The following is a 20,053-nucleotide window of genomic DNA, read 5'->3' on the forward strand; positions in this document are numbered from 1 at the left end:
TGTGTGTGTGTGTGTGTGTGTGTGTGTGTGTGTGTGTGTGTGTGTGTGTGTGTGTGTGTGTGTGTGTGTGTCTGTCAAAGGCAAATGTTGCCATGGTAACAGAGTATGTGAGTTTGTGCGTATTTTGTGCTAATAGTATGATCGATGATGCGTATGTGACCCGAGCGTCGTTCCCGATTTTGCGGTTAACTGGAGGCGATAAGGGAGACCTGACAATTGGTCCGTCTGCTTGAGATGCCAATCATGCATGACAGCGAAGACAAACAACTGCTGAAGGACAAATGCTCTGCATTCACAAGTTAAAAAAAAGAGTCAGGAACTCGCACACAATCACCTGTTTTGTGCTTTTTGTGGGCAGTGCAATTCGAAGACTAAACAAACCTCTTAATTTATTATCGGCGTCATTATGTCAGTTTGTGGAACATTTAGGTTAGTTTAAGTTCAGTTAGAATCAACAGCAGCTGCATTTTCTACATAGTTATGTTTCCATGGAAAAATTAAAGGCCTACCCTTCCTTGAGGGAAGCATGTTTCCTGCTGCCTTTTGTGTCAGACTTTTACACAAAGATCCTATGTTGAGAAATGATGCAGTTGCACAATGTTTGAWCAAACCCTGTAGATGACGTAATGCAAGATCTCATGCTATGCTGTGAGATTTTGTTAGATGTGTTAGCGCTTAGAAAACGTGTTGCGGATGACTCGGTTTTTAACTCAGTGTCTGTGAAATTGAATTGTAGCCATTTTTGTTTTGGCTAAGGTTAATTAGCTGTGATGGCTGTTTAGAATTAGACCAACTCCAAATGTAAATGAGTTTTAAAGAGGACATATCACATAAAATCCACTTTTTTAGCAATTTAATACATTTTATTGTGTACTTGAAGTCTCTAGGAGTGCAGAAAATTTTAATTTATTCTCTCTCGGTGCTGTATAGATATCTATATTCGGTTTTGGTCATATTTTTCAACCGTTTTCTCGATTTTCCCTGATGTTTTATAAACAATAACATCAAATTATTTGCAACGGAGCTACAGTTTTGTCGTCTTCATTCTCCACTGCCTCTTGGTCATTGTCGTCCATTGTTGACATMTTTTAATTAATTTGTAAATTAAATACTGCTAGAAAGTTATAACCCCATCTATGAAACTTGAGTGGACCGCTCTGGAAGTTGGAAGGAGCGTGGGGGTGTCTCATTTGGATTTAAAGAGACATCCTCAAAACGAGTTGATCTGAGACACACTTCAGTAAAGAGGAGCTTCTGGAGTTACAATAAGGAGGAATTCAGAACAAAACATTACAGTTCCACTTTATATAGACCTCAAGTGAACAATTAAAATGTGAAAAAGAAGGATTTAAAAACATGATATGTCTCCTTGGCTACTGCCATAAAAACCTATCCTGTGGTTCATGAATTATTTTGCTAACRGACAGGCTTGACTTCAATARTTAATGGCAAAGTTTTCAACAAATTTCTAGTTGGATTTTTTTAGTCCTCAGAATATGTTGACTCTCAGGTAATTCTATCTCAAATTGTAGCTCAGTGAAACTAGGTTAAAGCCAGTTTTGTGTCTGCTGAAGTCTCTTAGCTGTGGAGGCCATCTTGAACAGTTTAAAGTTAATCAGTTCTAGATGTACRTCTAATGATCGCTCTGTGAGAGTTCATTAAAGTCTGTCCGCTAGTTCATGAGAAGGTTTGCTAACACCGCAGACAAATGAACCCAGATGCACTCACAGACATGAGCAAAACCATTATTGCCTTTTCGCCTTGGACGGCGGGAGATAAAGAAAAAAAAAGGTGTCTGGGAAAGAAGGTACACGTGAGGGAAGATGTTAAATGTCACTTACTAAAGTGTGTGAAATAAAAAGAAATAATCGATGAGGAGCGATGCAGTTAGCAGACAACCAGTTGCTGTGTTTCATTTCCACTGTGGTGAAAGGTGCCCTTGATTTATGACTCAGATGTGTGAGTTTCTAACGTCCAGCTCGCGCACAGAGGCAGGCGCACACACACACTCTGCATTATGTCACAAACACACAACATAGTTTTAGGAAACCCATTGAAAGTTTCATTTAGGAAATGTCTTGGATGTGGTTCTCAGTTAACATGTTGGTATGATACTGGGTTTTCTGTGTGTGTGTGTGTGTGTGTGTTTGTCCCAGAGCCTCCTTATGGCTCTAACCTCTCCAGCTGACATTGAGCTCTGTACTGTTGCCATTTACCAGAGTAAAGCATAGTTTAATGAGAGGGCAAARAAGCTAGCACTCACACACATACGTACATGCCTGTACACACACACGTACACACAAAACACCAAAAGGGTGTTTTACAGCTTCTTATGTTTGATTCCTATTCCTTTATTTTTAATCTTTCCTCTGTATTTTGGGTTGAGAAATATTTTATGTTTGGAGAACGCCAAGTTATAATCACTAATTAGTCCTTCAGGCTCTTTTTCTCTCCCTCTCCATCTTTTTTTCTCCTCCTCTTTGTCTTTCTCTCCATGTCTCTTTGAGCCAAGCGTAGCCCAATTAACACCAGACATGATTTTGTGTCTGCTGTGACTTACGTATTCAGCTCAAATCAGCCTCAACGTCCTGCTGACCAAACTGGCAATGCGAACCAAATGTCACCGAATGCAAAGGAAGAAACGGGCAAATTCTGTTCGTGTCTGCAACTTTGTGTGGAGAAATAATTATCCAGCAAGTTTTTTTTTTTTTTTTTTTTTTTTGGTGGGAGGGATTAATTTTCAAGCAGGACCATTAGTGATAAACTGGACGCCTGAGTGGATTCTGAGCTTGCGGGGATCAGAATTCCATGCCGAAATTTCAGCGTAAGATCACAAGCAGGTGGGATTAACCTGGTCTTTCCAAGTCTAGTCAGTGAAAGCCAGGTGTCTGAGGCAGGACTTAGTGTTGTCTCTCGTCTCCTTCTCGCTCCTCGCCTGTGGAAGCGCCACATCTTCCTCCTGCTCCATTTTCTCCACGTTGCACAGACCCACTATTTATCTTGCCCACTATAATTTGACACAAAATATTGTTAACTGGAGACACAGAAATATATTAAACAGTGAAAATGTGTGACTGTGAGTGCGGGGGCGTTGTGTACGCGCCTGAGCTCGGTTCTGTAATGCTTGTGTGTGTGTGTGTGTGTGCATGCGTCTTTTAATTTGCTTGTATTTTTCTAGCCCAACCGAAAAGAGGCGAATGACCATCAGAGTCCGATGTAATAAGAAGCCCGACTGTTCTGCAGAGACAATACTTTTTGTTTCCCTAAATGGCCCCTCGTAGAATCCCTGTAATATCAGAGTCTGGTGTGAATTAGATTTAATTCAGTGGAGACACACAAAAAGCATTAAAATGTGTCTGTGAGCGCAGGAACGCGCGCACAGAGAACATCCTCGCACTTCTATTTTGAGGACTTGTTCTCCATGTGAAGACTTTGGTCTCAATAGCTACAAAACTTTATCTAACTTTGATAACTTGGTGCTTTTTGCCATCTTTTGAAGCCAGGTATATTTTTAAAGCACAAGGCAGTTGTTGTTTTTTTCAGTGCACTTTTACAGATTTACTTAAATGTGAGTTGTAAACAAAACATCATACTGCAAATCATGGAGAACTTGTGCAGGAGCCTTTTGTTTTTGATGACTTTTTTTCTTACTTGGTTTTTTTTCTGACTAACAACCAGAGCGTAGAAACTTGTAAGGAATATGCCTTGTTCAGGRTTTATTTATTTTTTTAGATATATGCTTATATTTTTGAAGGCAGGCTACAGTCTAACATCAGTTTAGGYTTGGTGAAAATAGAGCTGGAAATTGTGACATGGTGTTCTGTAAATGAAAACTGTAAATTCCCCTTGGCGTATTGTTCAAATGTTTACTATATCTAAAAYACAGCTGGTGCAACTTTAATGGCCACTTTTTAGCTCTTGTTCTCTTTGTGGCAGTCTCCTAATGCACAATTATTTAGTGATAGTTTGCTGTAATCTCATAAGACGACCATGGACAGAGCATATCTGCAGACATCTGAGACTGTGACGTCCACATGACTCATTTACCTTTTTTTTCCTGTAATTATGAACTGCTTTGTCGTGTACAAAGTTTAGTCAACAGTAGGCTGGATGAGTTGTAGTGTGCATGTAGTTGTATTAGACATTTTGTTCAAACTGATTAACAGCTTTATTCTTTATGCTGTATTTATTTGATGTATCAAAATCTCTTTAAATACGAAGCCAAGCCTCTCTGAACACATCAGGCAGGTGTGTTCCAACAAAACAACAAATAGATCTGTAACTTCTGATCTGCAGCCCAGTCCCCCCCACCCCCCACCCCCCAACCACAATGTAAATTCAGTTTTTTTTTTTCATTTCTCTGGCAGTATCTGTTTGGAAACTTGCTGTCTCTGGCCTAACATGGATTTAATTCTATTTTGTTTTCCACATTTTACATTTGAACAGACACAGATTGTGGATCTAATTTCAAATGCTGCAGATTTTTTTATGATCAGAGAACACAGTTTGATTKGATATTTGGGACGACTGCACACTTTTGCAGCTTCATACCCAGTTCTGTTTATAAAACCTGACATGTATGTCAAATACCTGACTTCAAAACTAATCCAGGAACGTTTCTTAATGAAAGCTGAGTCAGATGTCTCATTTTATTAATCAAATCCCACTTATGTATTTAAAAATGCGCTGATAGAGACCTTATTTGTTTATGATCTGTAAGCTCTGATAATTTCTTCTCTTTATTTTTAGTTTTGTTAATGTAATGTCTTGTGCATCTTATTTTATTAGTCTTGTAAACCACAACCCATAGAAGTCCACTTGCAGGCTCTTACTTCATTTGTAATTAAAACTGGCAAGAATGTGTAGTTAAGAGGAACTAAGAGCAGAATAAATGTCTTTTATTTAGAGCAAACAATAAAACTAAAGAAAACCATTTTGATTTCTTATTTCTTATATTTTTCTTTAGTTTGTGTTGATTTGAAAACTTCCATTTGTTTTTTTATGAAGTTGATGAGGATAAATATACAGAGAAGCAAATGTACCGTAAATGTAAAAAAGAATTTGTGAAGATGTTAAAAATGGGTGATCATGTAATTACCTGTGTCTGTTAGCAAAATATTTCATGAATCACTGGACAGATTTTAAAGAAACAAAGTAATAAAATCATCACTGGAGGGATAGCTGATAAACATTTGGAGTCTTGCCAATTCAAGACGCCGCCACAGCTAATCAACATTAGCTAACGTAAAAGRTTGTAGCCCAGTGAGTTTTCTAAATATTAAGCTAAGATTTGATGTGGTAGTAGATGAGAGTCATCCCTAATATACACTCAGAGCACCAACGAGATTGCAAGTTTGTTTAGACTGGCGTAGACCGTTTGTTTTTTTTTATTTGTTGTTTAGTTTTCCCTTGATAAGTGGGGAATTGATACAACAASGATGCTCCTCATGGTTACTGCACTTGTTGAACAATGTTCACGAGCCTGAGAGTGGCCTTGTGCGCTCATGGTCAAACTTTTAGAATTCCATTTTAGCTCTCTGAATTTAATGCAAGGCTTCTCTGTGATTTTTATTTTTATTTTATCATATTTCTGTCAAGGAAGCCTGACAAGCTCAGAGTTAGATCAGCGTTTATTCCCCCGCAGTGATGGATGTCAGATTTGAAAGCATGTTTTTGAAGCATTAGCAATAAATAAATAAATAAAAGAAAAAAAGAAAAGAAAAAAAACATTTTCTCCTTTGACTTGTATAATTTTACTCGGTTTGATCTTCTGGAGTCCAGGAGTAAATTAGCTTCCTACAACATCACACGTTCAACAAAACAAACAAAACGAGAGGAGAGCTTTGAGCCTTCAGATGCTGTGACAAGCATTTTCTGCTAACTTTATCATGGAAATAATGTACACATTGACAAGAATCAGCCTGGGACATGCTGGTAAATATGCTGCTTCTCATATTTACTGTGAAATTGGGAGGGACATTTTCCTCTGTCTGTGTGTGAGTGTGTGTGGTGTGTGTGTGTGTGTGTGTGTGTGCGTTGTGCTTTCAGTGTGAATTATGAAATCTGAGCAAATCCATTCAGCAGCCCACATCATCCCGAGTCCAGTCTTCTTCTTTTTTTTCCTCCTCAAACTGCATTTAGGATGGAGTGTGGTGTACTCCTCTGTCTCCTCGTCTCTATCTTCTTCCTCCTCCCGCTCCCTCTTCTGCCTCGCTGATGCATGGATTGTCTACTCTCATATGGAGTGTGTTTGTAAAAGTCACGGTAATCAAATTTCACCGATTCCTGGGGATTAAACAAGTTGGTATTTGTGTGTATGTGTCTGGGTGAGAGTGTTCTGTCTCCCTGCACATACAATATTAGCTGTGTACTTAGTTGTGTATTGTAATGCAGCTGTGTCATTAGTCTAAGACCAGCTCAGCTGCAATATATCATCCATCATCTAAGACTCAAAGGAGGAAACTATATATGGGATATTGATGCTGCATTTGCATACCAACAGAATATGCRGGGTGTTTTAATTGTGTTTGCGTACAGTATACAGCAGTGGATGGGGGCATTGATTCAAACCTAAATGCAGCATGTCCCACTCGTCAGACCCAAATCTATATCAAGAATTTCAGATGGAGAGTAGTTTTTGTTTGTTCTGTTGAGTTTTTGACACAAGATTGCAGCTTTTTGTGAAAACACTTCTTAAACTTAGAGCGAATTTGCAATAAAACTAACAATCTGCTGAAGTTTTCTTGCACAATTTGAGCAAATAAATGAAAAGCCACAACAAAAAGATTTCCAAGTTCAAACACAGGTATTAACTAGTGTTAAGCCTAGCTGCACAATTACCTCTTGTTGGCAGTTAATGTCTTCTGGCACTTTGTTTATTTGGAGTTTGCCATCCAGCAAGTTTTAACTTTGTCCAATACTCAACTTCAGCATTAGTTTTCTTTTTCTTTTTTTTTCTTTCTCAGTGAGACTCCAGGGTGCAGACTCTGCCTGCTCTAAGATGTCATTGCATGTTGAACTGGAAAGTCACAGTCAATTACAGCTCATATGAGGTGGAAAGTTACCACGACAGCCCAGAAGGCAATGACTGATGTCTGTCTCCATTTCAATCTATAAAAGTGCATTAAATGAGCAATTATTAAATAGCTTTGCCAGAGCTATACATGCAGTTAATGGATGGGAAACAACCAGGCTGAAGCAAACTAAATGTTTTCTGTAGGCAACTAGATGTCTAAAAAGCAAAAAAAAAAAAAAAAAAAAAAAAAAAAAAGCATTTCTCAAACTCGTCTCTCTCTCTCTCTCTTTTTATTTTTATACATGTATGGTACAGTATGTAGTGGTAAAAAATAAAATGAAATTAAAGATAGCAAGCATTCTTTTGCGCCCACTGCATGAGTCACWGTACCTGAAGAAAAGGTGATGACACCAGGCTCTACCTTGCTCACTGCATCATCGCTGCACTTTATGTAAAGAGGAGCCCCTCTGGATGATGATACCACACACTTACAAACAATCAGCGGCAAGCACAATCTCACCAGATACGGACACTAACCCCGTCAGTTCATGTATATAGTTAGCTATGGATGAGTGCAGCCTTGTCCTTCGCTGCAGCTGAAAGTCATATGGAAATTTCAGCATCAAGCTAAATTTAAACATTTTTTTACAACATGCAATAAAAAAGCCTCATATAATACCCAAGTTCTGCTGACTCCCTGTGTGTGTTTATACTTTTGTTCAGGTCAATAAGAAAATGAATAAACCTGTTCTAGAATAAAAAAAAAAACAATAACAATTTATTTATCCATGAAAGGAAAGTCCCATAATTTTAAGGAATTGCAGCAGCAGTAGGAATGAATTCTACAGGGAAGAGGTTAAATTAGATTCTCCATCTTTGTTCTCTTGCTTGTGGCATTGTTTAATTATCAGTAATCACTGGCAAGTCGCCAGGTTAAGAATACATCTTGCTACGCTTTTAGCGGGAGGTGAATGCCGCACGTTCGCTCGTCTCAACTCCTTGAAGCGCGAGCTGGCAATCATCAGAGTTAAGAATGTATTTGGCGCTGTTTTATTAAACCATGCGAGAGCTGTTTCACATTCTGCAATACCCTGAAAGAGTGAGTGCAGGTCTGGTGCCCAGGGCTTCGTTCCAGGCAGAGACAAATCAAAACCACACAACAGTGGAAGCCTGTTGTGCGGGAGGGTTGATTTAATACCAATGTTTGCCTAAGATTGTTTTAACTCTACTTCCACACCTCGCTTTTTAAAGGCCCCGGGTCTGTTGTCTGAGTACATCCAAGTTTGCAAACAATTTGTACATTTGAAATTTCATACTTCTATTTGGCAGTTTGTATTTTAGGCTAGAGGAGAGTTAAATATTCATGATTCAACATGTGTGGCTCCAAGTGTATTATTTTTTTCTTTCCCTTCCCAAAACAACAAACACATGACATGAAATCTTTATTTGGCAGAAGCAAACAAAATTCTGAATTGATTTGACTCCACATGAGCTTCAGGAGTTAACCAGATTTGTTTGTTTCTCCTGAAATGGAACTACAGTGATATTTACTGAGCGCGCGCACACACACACACACACACAGACACGCATGCACCAATACAGGTGTGCAAACTCACAAACACGCATGCACACACATATGCTCCCAACCTTATTTGACTGAGGAGGAGACAAACCTAAAGATCGCCACAGAGACCCATCTTTCAAATTTATTCATTAAACTCCCAAATGCTCCCCTTAACGAACGTAATTAGAATATGGTAATGAGAGAGGGCTGAACCAGGGAGTGTTATAATACGCTTAGCAGCACAGAGGCAGAGACAGAGGAGGAAATAGAGGAAAGGGAGCTAGAGCAAAGAGAAATAGAGAGACTGACTGACAGGGTGCCAATTTATGTCTCGTTGTAAACAAGTATTTATGCCAATGAGAGGTGGCACACACTTTCTTTCACCCCCTCCTCCTCTCTCCGCTCCCTCTTTCTGTCTTCGGCATCTCTGACTCTCCGTCTCCTCTTAGCATATGAAGCCTCCTCAGTCAGAAAAGTATCAACAATCGCGGCGCGGAGACGAGCCTCAGAGGGCGGAATGACTCACGGGGAGATGAGGCGGGGGTTAACACAACCGCTGGAGACTCCTTCGCTCAGACACCTCCCTGCCACCTCCAGCACCACCTCACCTCTCCCCGTCTTCATCCACCTCCCACTGGCAAACTCACATTCTTCATTACACATTTCAAATATTCATCTGAGCGCCAGCGAGTGTGCGCGCCGCTCTCTAGGTTAGCGTTGCTTGAGTTTTYTGAGGACTCTCTGACAGGCTTCATCCAGTGCACCCTAGCACAGCAGGGGATCCTGGCATTGTGTTTGACACCACACACCTGTTGCCTTCTTTGATGTGTCCCCCCCCCCACCCCACACACACACACACCCCATCCTTGCTCGCTAAGAAATAAGGGGTGGGGGGGCATCTCCTCGAATGCAAATGTAAGGCAGGAGGAAGAGGACAGGTATGGAGTATGGGGGGGAGTCTTAAAAAAAGATGATTGATGTTCCCCCGGTGGATTGAGGCTGACTCTTCCTCGCTCTCAAGTCTCTGCTGAAAGAGTTTCTGCTACTTTTCTGTACTTTGAGCGTGTATCTTTGTGTTGCCACCTTCACCGTTTAGACCTTTGTAAATTGGAAGATGAGAGGAGGGAGAAAAATAAATGGGGGGTAGAAAAGAGAAGGGGAGAAAGTAAAGAGGTCAAACTAAAAGGAGAAGAAGTGAAAGAGAGGGGAGAGTGAATTTTTTATTAGGAAGCCATCTCTCATGTGGGCAGCAGCTTTCACATACACTCATCAAACACCAAGACTCTCTGGACCCGTGTGCTTGGGTCGTGTATATTCTTTGTCACATCCGTGCATTCTGTTTCGTTTTAACTTCGACACGAAGGGTGTTTTTGTCCGACACGTGTGTGTGGGGGTGAACGCAACGTGACAGAGATGAATGCGATGTCTCTTTCCTAACTAGGTGATAGTCGCTGGTCCCCACTGAAGGTCAGACCTTCCCCTCCACCGATACACAACATTTAAAGAGAGTGTCTGTGTGATTGAGCAGCCCCTGTGTTTGTTCATGCAGTGTGTGCGTCTCCAAGAGAACAAGAGGAGAGACAGACAGAGACTGGACAAGTGATGTTTTTATTTACTTTTTCTTTCTTCCCATAAGCGACTTCGTGTATCAGCGTCCCATTTGTATGCGTGCGYGCAAGTCTTTTATGGCCATGTTTGCGTGCACGTATGTCGCTTAGTGTTTGTGATGAAGTGTTTATATGATAAACACAAGGCAAGCTTGAGAGGAATTCTGATCAGGGGCTTTGCAACAGTTGTTATGGAAACAGCATTAAGCAGTTGTGTTAGCCAGTGGAGGTAATATAAGGGCTCTTGAAAGTAACACACAGTAGGGAGCGAGGCAGTTTGGGAATATAATACAAACCACATGAATTACAACAGACTGGCTTAAACTGAATTATATGGCTTAAACAGAGCTAAATAATCCCATCACTACATATTGTCTGGAAAAWTTTTAATTAGTCCAGTTTTGGAAACATGAGGCGTTGTTGGTCCAGTTCCTATTGCTTATTTTATCTTGAAAATACAGATCAGCGCTTTTGAAGTTGTAGAAACTTTATAAACATTTAATATCTTACCTGTTGCAGGTAGTGCTTTGAACAAACTCATCTTGTATAGAGTGCCTGTGACATGCATATCCTTCAAATAAAAAATATCAAAGGAAACATCTTTTTATATTTAAGAAACTTGGCATAATGCACATTATTTTATTGTTACATAACTGGCATATTTTCTTTTGGATCAGCCAAAGTGAAACAGGAAGTGGCATCAAGGGGGAACTCCTTAAAAAAAAAAACTTCATAGTTTCTGGTTATTGAAACAATTATTTTTGAACTCAGACTCTCCTTTATCTCTCTCTGAATGTGACTCAAAATAATCTGAAGTAATATCAGATTCTTCTCTATAGTCTGTGTTATTAGCTGTAGTATCAGTGTTCTATTCAGATTCAGATATTCCCCTTTGACATCACTTCCTGTTATTTCCTGTGATGTTTTAACAACTGTTCGTCTCAGAAACAGATTTCATTCATGAACATTCAGATGTCAGACGTGAATCCTCACAAGACCTTTATATTCGTAGATCAAACGTGACTTTAGAGTAAACAAACACGGCAGACGAGGAAGAAGCAATGGAGATGGTTTGTGGGCTATTTTTAACAGAAAAACAACAAAACAAAGAGACGTCTCTCATGTCCAAAAGAACTTCTGGTGAACCGTGGCAGTTATTTCATCTCCTGTATTTTGGATTCCCCTCCATGTTTTTGTCACCTCGCTTTCTGATTGGCTACATGTCACATTCAACAGGCTGTGTCCTCGTTTGTCCTTGGGGAACACCACACATGCTGGGGTACTGGGCCAAGACAAAACATCATATCCCCGATTTGAGGTCAGAGCAGTCCTGAAGTCCTTCCACACAGGTCAGAAATATCTCATAAGATTAGCTTAAGGGCTATCATGGTAATTGAAGCGTCCTTAAGATAGTGAGAAGGTCAAAATCGGGCTAAAAACTGGCACAATTATCGTGCCATGTAAACCCGGCCTAACAAGAGCACAGTTTATTTTGATCCTGGGTTTCTCACATCATAATCTTTAGTTTGTAGACTTGAGTGAACCGAGTTTGTTTTAGAGGTCAATCAGGACAAGATAAATAAACTTTACCAACAACTTAGACAAAGTGTGGAATCAGCACAAACCTRCCTCTGTTAAGTTTGATTTACTTTAGGGGTCTTTGAAAGAGAAGCACATAAAACTAGATGAGAAYATGTCAAGTGTACGCTTCATAAACACGATTGGATCAGAATAAAAAGCACAGAGCAAGCTGAAAAACAATAATAACAATAATAATCTGAGAAGCGATGGCAGCTTTAGACAGAGAGGCCCTCAACGTCAGACACCGATGGGGTCGTTCTGGGAAGGAGAGAACAAGTGAAGGTGCTTATAGGAGCAAATTACAGCATCAGCAGACCTCCCCTGGTCCTGATGCTAATGCAGTTCTTTCCCCCTACACGCACACACACACACACACACACACACACAAAAACATGCAGACATGCGCGCCCCGTAGATGAGACCTGCCATGCTCAAGGAGAGAGGCAGCTATGGATTGTGTAGTTGAAAAGGACACTTGAGTTTGTTACCTCCTGTTCTGCCAAAATAAACTGTTCAATGCCAAATGGTGTCTGTTGTGAGCCAGAGGCGGCTTTCATTGGAGGCACTTCGAATGGATGTGACAGTTCCAGTTTGAAGACAGCTCTGTTCTCCCCAGATCTCTGTCAGGGTGATGCTCATCATTAGACTTCAAACATGCACACTCGCACACGTACACACGTATCTACATATAAATATATATATATATATATAAGCCTGTGGCCACACCTGAAGAATGGAACCTCCCTGGGAAAATTCCCAGGTAAGTCTKTTGCAGTGTAGGTGACACTCCCACCCCTCTCTCAAAAGTCCCTTCCCGCCAAAGGAACTCTTCCTGAGGCCTGTGAATGTGTTTGTAATGTGTATGTGTGTGTCTGTCTGCTTTTCTGTACATGCCACCAGTTTCTCAGAGGAAGATGGTCTCAGTGATGCGTGAGTGGGAGGCTGATTTCCCCAACTGCAGCACTCGCTCCAATCTAACTTCCCACTCATGCTCTCTGCTTTGTTAGATATTTCTTAAGTAACTCTCCTCGCGCACACACCTAGAGGCAGGGGTAGGTGTGTGTGCCAGAGAAAGTGTGTGCATGCGTTTAGGATGGCCTGTTGTAATGTATTATTACGTAGACTCACACAGACGTGCAGAACGTCGGGGTTATTTGAGAAGATCCCTGAAGGAGGATGCTTTTTCCCTGCCCATGTGTYTGCCAGCACACACGCTCGCGCACACGTGCGCGCGCGCACACACACGTTCAGTCAGAGTATTCCTGAAGGGTCAGTGTGTCGCCAGGCAAGCTCACAGTGCTCCATCACTTCTTACCACTGGGACAATAACTGTGACTTCCTGAGGATCGACCTTCACCAGCTCACTTCTGTCACTCATGGACGTGTGTGTGTGTGTGTGTGTGTGTGTGTGTGTGTGTGTGTGTGTGTGTGTGTGTGTGTGTGTGTGTGTGTGAACCCTCATCTCTCTGGCTCTGGACAGATCCGTTGGACGAAGACAGCGGGCGGAGTCTCTGATCGTCATGGTAACTCCCTGCTGCAGAGTGAAACTCTGAGGATGGAGAACATCCGCCGCCACCAGGGGGGRCGGTACTACTGCAAGGCTGAGAACGGCCTGGGCTCCCCCGCCCTCCGCTCCATACGAGTCCACGTCTACTGTAAGACCACCATGAAGACCACCTCTGGTGCAGGAGGTGTTTTACTAACAGGTGTTTGTTCACCCTCCTCCTCTCCTCTCCTCTCCTCCTCTCCTCTCCTCCTCCTCAGACCTGGACCTCCCTGTGATCACGGTCCATCAGAGCGATGATGAAGCCAAGGAGCAGTTTTACTCGGAGCGGACGGTGTTTCTGCGCTGCTCCTCCACCTCCAACCCTGCGGTCCTCCTCACCTGGCTGCGAGGCAGGCAGGTGCTGTCAGAGGGCGTCGACTCCGGGGTGGAGATATACAAACCCTTCTTCACTGAGGTGAGTTGGATCAGAACCAGCACCGGTACGATCTCGCTCTGAGATGATACGGAACATTTCTGACCGTGTTTGTTGAGAGGAGGTTATTTTTAGTGGAGATGCTCGGGGACTTCAGCCTTCGGCTCATGTTCTGCTCGGGGACTTCGGCTCATGTTCTGCTGGCGGACGGTGAAAAATGGTGGCTGTTAAACAGCCAGAGATAAATTGTCCTCGCTCCTCTTCTCTGTTCACATCAGCGCTCAGAGCCTCTGAACAGAAGGCGACTCAGCACCTTCACAGCTTGATTTAGAGCCCAAACACCTCTGAAACCATCAAACTAAAACTTTTATTTCTCCTTTTTACTGAACTACTTTGACTTCCTGCAGGAGTTCAGCTGCTTTAACTCATCCTCACTTCATCAGCTGCTGTCGAGGCMAATACTGAGGACAGAAACTGTAGCTTATTGTCCTTAAAAAGAGTAAAAGAGCTGTTTCAACTGGATTAGAGAACAAACAGGAAGTTAGATTTGACATTAGTTTATAAGTAGCACAGATTAGTCCACATTAATAAAATTAAATAAGAACAAACAGATCCGATGAATCAGTTCAGCCTCTTAACAAGTTTTGTTTTATTAAATTTACTATCACACCTGTCTGTCTGAAGCAGAATAATCAGAACCAAGTCGTTTTGTGTTCCAGGGGGAAACAAAGATCTTGAAGCTGAAAAATCTTCGCCTGCAGGATTTCGCAGACTACACCTGCACGGCCTCGGTGAGGAACGTTTGTGACATAAGAGACAAGAGCGCCCTCTTCAGCCTGAGCAACAGGACAGGTGAACAAACACAAACATGGCTTTATCTTCTAATGAAACAGGTTTGATTGAAGATATTTAGGATTTTAAAACAACAGAGAAGAATTTTAAAAGCTGTCATATCTAAATGTAGTTGGGGSTTGCCATGTAATGGCAAATCCATTACTCTACACCTAGACTTTATTTCTTTATTCTTCTTCCACCACTTTTAATGCGGCTCGAACCGTAGCATGTACCCCAACAAAAGTTGAATCAAAATAACTGTCTTGGAGTGGAGAAGTGTGCTATTAAACAACTTTTTGTTTCGAATTACTCTAGTGGAGAAATTAACTAAAAACCGACCGCCACTCAAGTCCTGTTTTTTGGACATCCGGACCAGCAGAGGGCGCAGTCCTTGCTTCATGCTGTAGTGACAAGAAGCAGCCCTCACGTCATGTGACTTCTGAGATGCTCACGCTAGCACACTTGGGCAAGCCCCTTTTAAATTTCTTGAGAAATTTTCTAGTTTATTTGTTACCGTTGGTTCAGAACTGATGCAGAACCTGGACATGCTTCAGACCTCATGGTCTTTATGTCCCACTGAACCTTGTCCCGTCTGTCCATACATGACAGTCCACAGGAAGTTGTTTTCTGTCCGTTCAGTTATTTATAAAGCACCAAGTCACAACAAACTGTCTCAGGACTAAAGAAGCAGCAGGTTGTGTTGAATCTTCACCAGCCTCCATCCTGAGCAGAACATGGTGACTGTGGAGAGGAAAAACTGCCTTTAACAGGAAGAAACCACCAACAGAACCAGAACCAGGCTCAGGAATGGCTGGGTTAGAGGGACAGGAAAGAGACACAGAAGGACTGGTCCAGGTGCATTTTCCTCTGGAGGAGACAAAATCATGTTATTGATAGAAATAATTACAATAAACATGTAGAGAAGAGAGACTAAAGACAACAGCAGAGTGAGGAAATGTGCTCAGTTTGTGCTCCAGCAGTCTAAGTCTATAGCAGCAGAAATGAAGAATAATTCAGGAAACCTAAGTCTAACTATAGGATNACATTACTCTGTGTGTGTGTGTGTGTGGGTGTGTTTTAGACTGTGTGTCAGGCTGCCTTTTCAGCTGACTCCTCTGTTTCTGGCTTTTTAATGGCTCTTATGGGGCAGGCCTTTAATTGTAAGTCTCTCTCTCTCTTTCTCTCTCCATCTTAATCCTCCCATCCTTCTGTCTCTCCCGCTCCCTCGTCTCCTCTCTTCTTCTCCTCTCTCCTCCCGCCTCCCTCCGGCTGGCAGTCACTGGGGGAGCCCAAGTGCCTGGCCGGAGCTGTGGAGGCCGTATAGGATATTGACTTGCTGCGGAGTGGTTTGGGAGGAGGAGAGGTGGCTGCCTGTCACAGCTAATGAATAGATGCATAAATGAATGAGGCATTTCTGGTGTGTGCGTGCGTGTGCGTGTGTTACGGTGCCAAGCTATGTCTAAAAACGCGTCTGTGTGGCGGAATCTGAGCAGCTTTTTGTGCCACAGACAGTCAGACATTAATCGTGGCCAACTTGATTTTGATCATTATTTTCAAAGCACGCCCACACGCACTTTTATAAACACCTCTATAAATTCGAAATGAGACATTAGGGGGTTTGGAGGTGAGAATTAAACAGAGGATACTAAAAAAAACACAATCCCGTTAAGTGCCAGCACCCTCCAGCTGCTCCGTATTTTCCTCTCTCACCCCCCAACTCAAATCTTTTGTCATATCAATGTCGAGCTGGAGCGCTCTCATGCCAAACTGGGACAAACAAACACGCGTGCACACTCGGAAGGATAACAAAGAAAGGCAGTCTAGAGAGGGGGCAGATGAAGGACTGCTGGAGTGTTGATGTCGTCCTCGCTGTTGCTTTGTGCCACATTTCAAAAGCTGATTGCCTTAAGAGGATAATTTACATTTCATAGTCTTTCACAACAAGTGGGTGAGATGGGAGTCAGAGATAGACAGATAGGCAGTGATGTTTGAAGAAGGAAACCAGAGGTGAGAAAGTTCACTGAGCAAATAGAAAAGGCGGAGTTGCACGAGCGACTAAAAAGCATGAGGTAAAAACAAGAGTTGCTTTTGGATGCAATTCTTTGAGGKTTTTTTTTCGTGCGCAAGTGCATGGATGTTTTGTTTTCCCCTGCACTTGGTTGGTAAGAAACGCACCTGTATGATATGAGCCTTCTTCTTTCTTTATTGGACTCATTTGAGTGTGTAAGAAAAGGAAGAAGAAGAAGAGAAGCGTGGAGGGGAGAGCTAGGGAGATGAGAGCCGGAAGAATTAAGAATCGAGTTAGGAGCAGGTTTTATCTGATGGGAAACTGTGAAACTGCAGAGTATAAGAAAACTTTTCCTATCAGTGCACTCTTTCAGCCAGTGTAGGTCTGTGTGTGTGTGTGTATATGCATGTGTGTGTTTATGTAGCACAAGTGTGAATTCAGTAGATAGCTTTTCCTCCCTAGTGGAAGAAGACGTCCATGAGTTTGTGAGTGTGATTGGTTGTGGGCCCCGAGGGTTTGTCCTTTGTGTTTGTCTCCTGACTGGCTACGTTGTGACCAATCAGGTGCTCCAACCTCACCTTGGCAATCAGATAGTGACACACTCTCTGTGGGCATCAGCAGGTCATCTGGAAATACTTGTGTTTTATCTCCCAGCGACACATGCGCTCTGTGATGTACACACACACACACACACACACACACACACACACACACACACACACACACACACACACACAAATAAAACTGTCTTTTCTCTTTCTGTCTAGGAGATTGCTGCGTATCTCATCACCTTTGAGAAACATGATGAGTGGCTGACAACATCGCCAAAAACCAGGTGAGGAGAGAGCAGACAGTAACTTCTGCACGCACATCAATATATTTTTTATGTTCTCAAACAAACTTCCTTAGAGCATACAAACAAAACACATAAGATAAAACAAATGAACAGTATGGAAATTTGTGTTGATTATTTCTTTGTTGTACCAGTACGTCTTGGCAATAAATGTTATACCACTAGAAAGCCCGTTTGTTTCTCCTTAAATGGTGCCATATTTGTTAAAATTCATTTATTGGTTGAGCAGCAGAGTGGGTTGCACCCATACAGTTTTGCCAAATCTTTTCTGCCAATGCCAAAAAGTGTATTTTGCTATTTCTCTCGCTTATTGAACTGGATGATTGAAGTTTGCAAATAAAACAAGACATATTGGCAATWTAGCAAATTATTCATTSAACAAAAAGGTGCCTCAGCAGCATGTGGAAGAACCATACACAGCCACGCAAAGCTGGCAGCTCCCCCTCRTGTTACTGACCAGTTACCGTAGGTCCCACACTGCTGTGGGATGGCACCTCATTCTCAACTGAGTCAGCCAGTGTGGTTGTGTTGGTTACTCTGGAGTGAACAGCACAACTAAGCTGATCCCACAGCTGTTTATTCTCATTGAGGTCACACCAGCTTGAAGTTGCTTTATGGCATAGACTCCAGATCCAGTTCAGTCAAATGTGGCATGGTTGGAGCAGACCCCAACTGACTGCTGTAACGGGGTCCTGGTGCTGAAAATCTGGGTTATTAGAAGCTCAAAACAAGAAGAAGCAATGTAAGCTGTTTGGCAGTGAGGCATATTTTTCATGGGTGCAACCAACATACTGAACTCTGCTAAACCAACAAATGTATTTTTCCTAACACAAGTGGCATCATTTAAAGGGAAATAAACAGGCTTTCCAGTTGCAACAAATAAATAATGGAACAAACATAAACTTACTTACTCATTGTGCTCTAATTATTATCCTTGGTCATTATACTGTATAATGTGGATCATGATGATCTAAAATCACATGATGTTTTAGGAGCCAAAGTGTGTAAGCCTCTGAGATCAGCAGGTAATTTAAAACTAAAAGTCAAGTCAAACAAAAGGAGGACAACAGTGTGTGGGGGAGGATATCCTATTACGTTTATGAATTTAAAATTAAAAACTAGACACTTCGTCATGATTTGAAAGCATTTCTTCCTTTAAAAATATGCATCTGTCTTAAAATGGTTTTATAATTATTGGTAAACTTTTTGGACTCCATCCATACACAGTCTGACTRTGTATTTAGGRCCATTGTWACACTCCTAAGATGTTGTTCGATGAGAAAAAGGTCTGTAAGGCTTTGTGAGCCCACAAAGAAACTCAGGGTATCTTCTAAGTAAAAAGAGGTTGTTCTTACATTAGCTTATGGCTCATTAGTCCACCGTCAGGAGGAAACTAAASAACAAAATTGGCAACGCTGCAAGGAGAGAGCCACTGTTTTCCAAAAGAACACTTCTGCTTATCTGCAGTTTGCCAAAGATCCCATGGACAGGACTGTGGAATTATTATTATTTTAAAGACAGTGAGACCCAAATAGAACTTTCTAAATGTGAAACTTTATGTTGTGTGGGAAAAAAATTGCAAGTTTATTTCAATTATTGAACACGGCGAGGGTGGTGTCGTGGTATTTATCGCTTCTGAGTCAGTAMAGTAATATCACTGATGAAACAATTCTGAAATATATTGAAATAAAAAAAGAACATGCTAGAACATCTGATGTGTCTTTTCAGTCTGTGAAATCAGTCAGCAAGGCAGTGTAAGGAATGGTTATTGCATAACTTTTTCTATTAAATAATGTGGAGCAAGCAGTTTATAGGGCGAGTGTAAGAAGTGTGCAGAGAAAAGGTCTAAAAGTCCTTCATGCTGCARCACAAAACACATCAACAAATTCTGGAAATGATTTGTTGCAATAACAGTTTAAACAAAAAAGGGGGAGGGCAGTAGACACAGAAATCAAGGAATTTATCTTTTGCCTTTTTTAAATATTTGATATTCTATCATGAACCCTCAATAAATAAATAACCAACTGAGTATAATTATTTCTTCTTAGTTGTCATTTTTGCTCTTTTGAATGACTTTTAGGTGTGAAGATGGAATTATTCTTCTTGACTGTATTTATAAAGAATCCTAGTTTTCACAAACTTTCATGCAGCGTGGTACAAACACAATATTACTCTTCCAGTCAGTGACTCACAAGAGTTTCATCTCATTGAGTAAGTGCTTGTGTTTGATTAAAACATGAGTAATGTACGTCAACTGTCTCCTGTCTCTGTCCTGCTAACAGCCTCCTCTACATGTAGAGAAYGCTCAAGAACACGATTGGACTGTAAAACACCTAGTCAGCTGGAAATGGAGTATTAATGAATGTAAATGTATTAGGATAAGTGATGTATAATTCAGACATGGAGGGGATGGGGGTTAAAGGGAGGGGCATCATGTSTATAAAAGATGGGATGTGAAAAGGGATTCACATGCCAGAACTGAATATTCATTGATCTGAAAGCACCAGAAGTAGCTCTTTTCCTAGAATGGAGAGCGGATAAAGCCAAGAAAGAGAACTGAAGAAAATAGAAGAGAGAATAAAAGATTTCGGGAAAAGGGCAAGTTGAATTATTGATGAATCACCTTATTGACATTTACTTTAGTTAATACAGATGTACTCTCTCTATAAATA

At 41.4% G+C, this 20,053-nt stretch overlaps 1 protein-coding gene across 1 annotated transcript in view; it reads left to right on the top strand.

Annotated features, from left to right (window-relative positions):
• Positions 1–11,973: 11,973 nt before the first annotated feature.
• Positions 11,974–20,053, top strand: part of mdga2a (MAM domain containing glycosylphosphatidylinositol anchor 2a) — a 22,586-nt gene continuing 14,506 nt past the window's right edge. The window contains exons 1-4 of the mRNA XM_014030849.1: positions 11,974–12,003; positions 13,053–13,422; positions 13,532–13,728; positions 14,406–14,538. Of these exons, the coding sequence (XP_013886303.1) occupies positions 11,974–12,003; positions 13,053–13,422; positions 13,532–13,728; positions 14,406–14,538 (730 nt within the window). The remainder of the gene's footprint in view (positions 12,004–13,052; positions 13,423–13,531; positions 13,729–14,405; positions 14,539–20,053) is intronic.

This window comes from Austrofundulus limnaeus, unplaced genomic scaffold (assembly GCF_001266775.1).
Source record: "Austrofundulus limnaeus strain Quisiro unplaced genomic scaffold, Austrofundulus_limnaeus-1.0 Scaffold1129, whole genome shotgun sequence".
Lineage (NCBI taxonomy): Eukaryota > Metazoa > Chordata > Actinopteri > Cyprinodontiformes > Rivulidae > Austrofundulus > Austrofundulus limnaeus.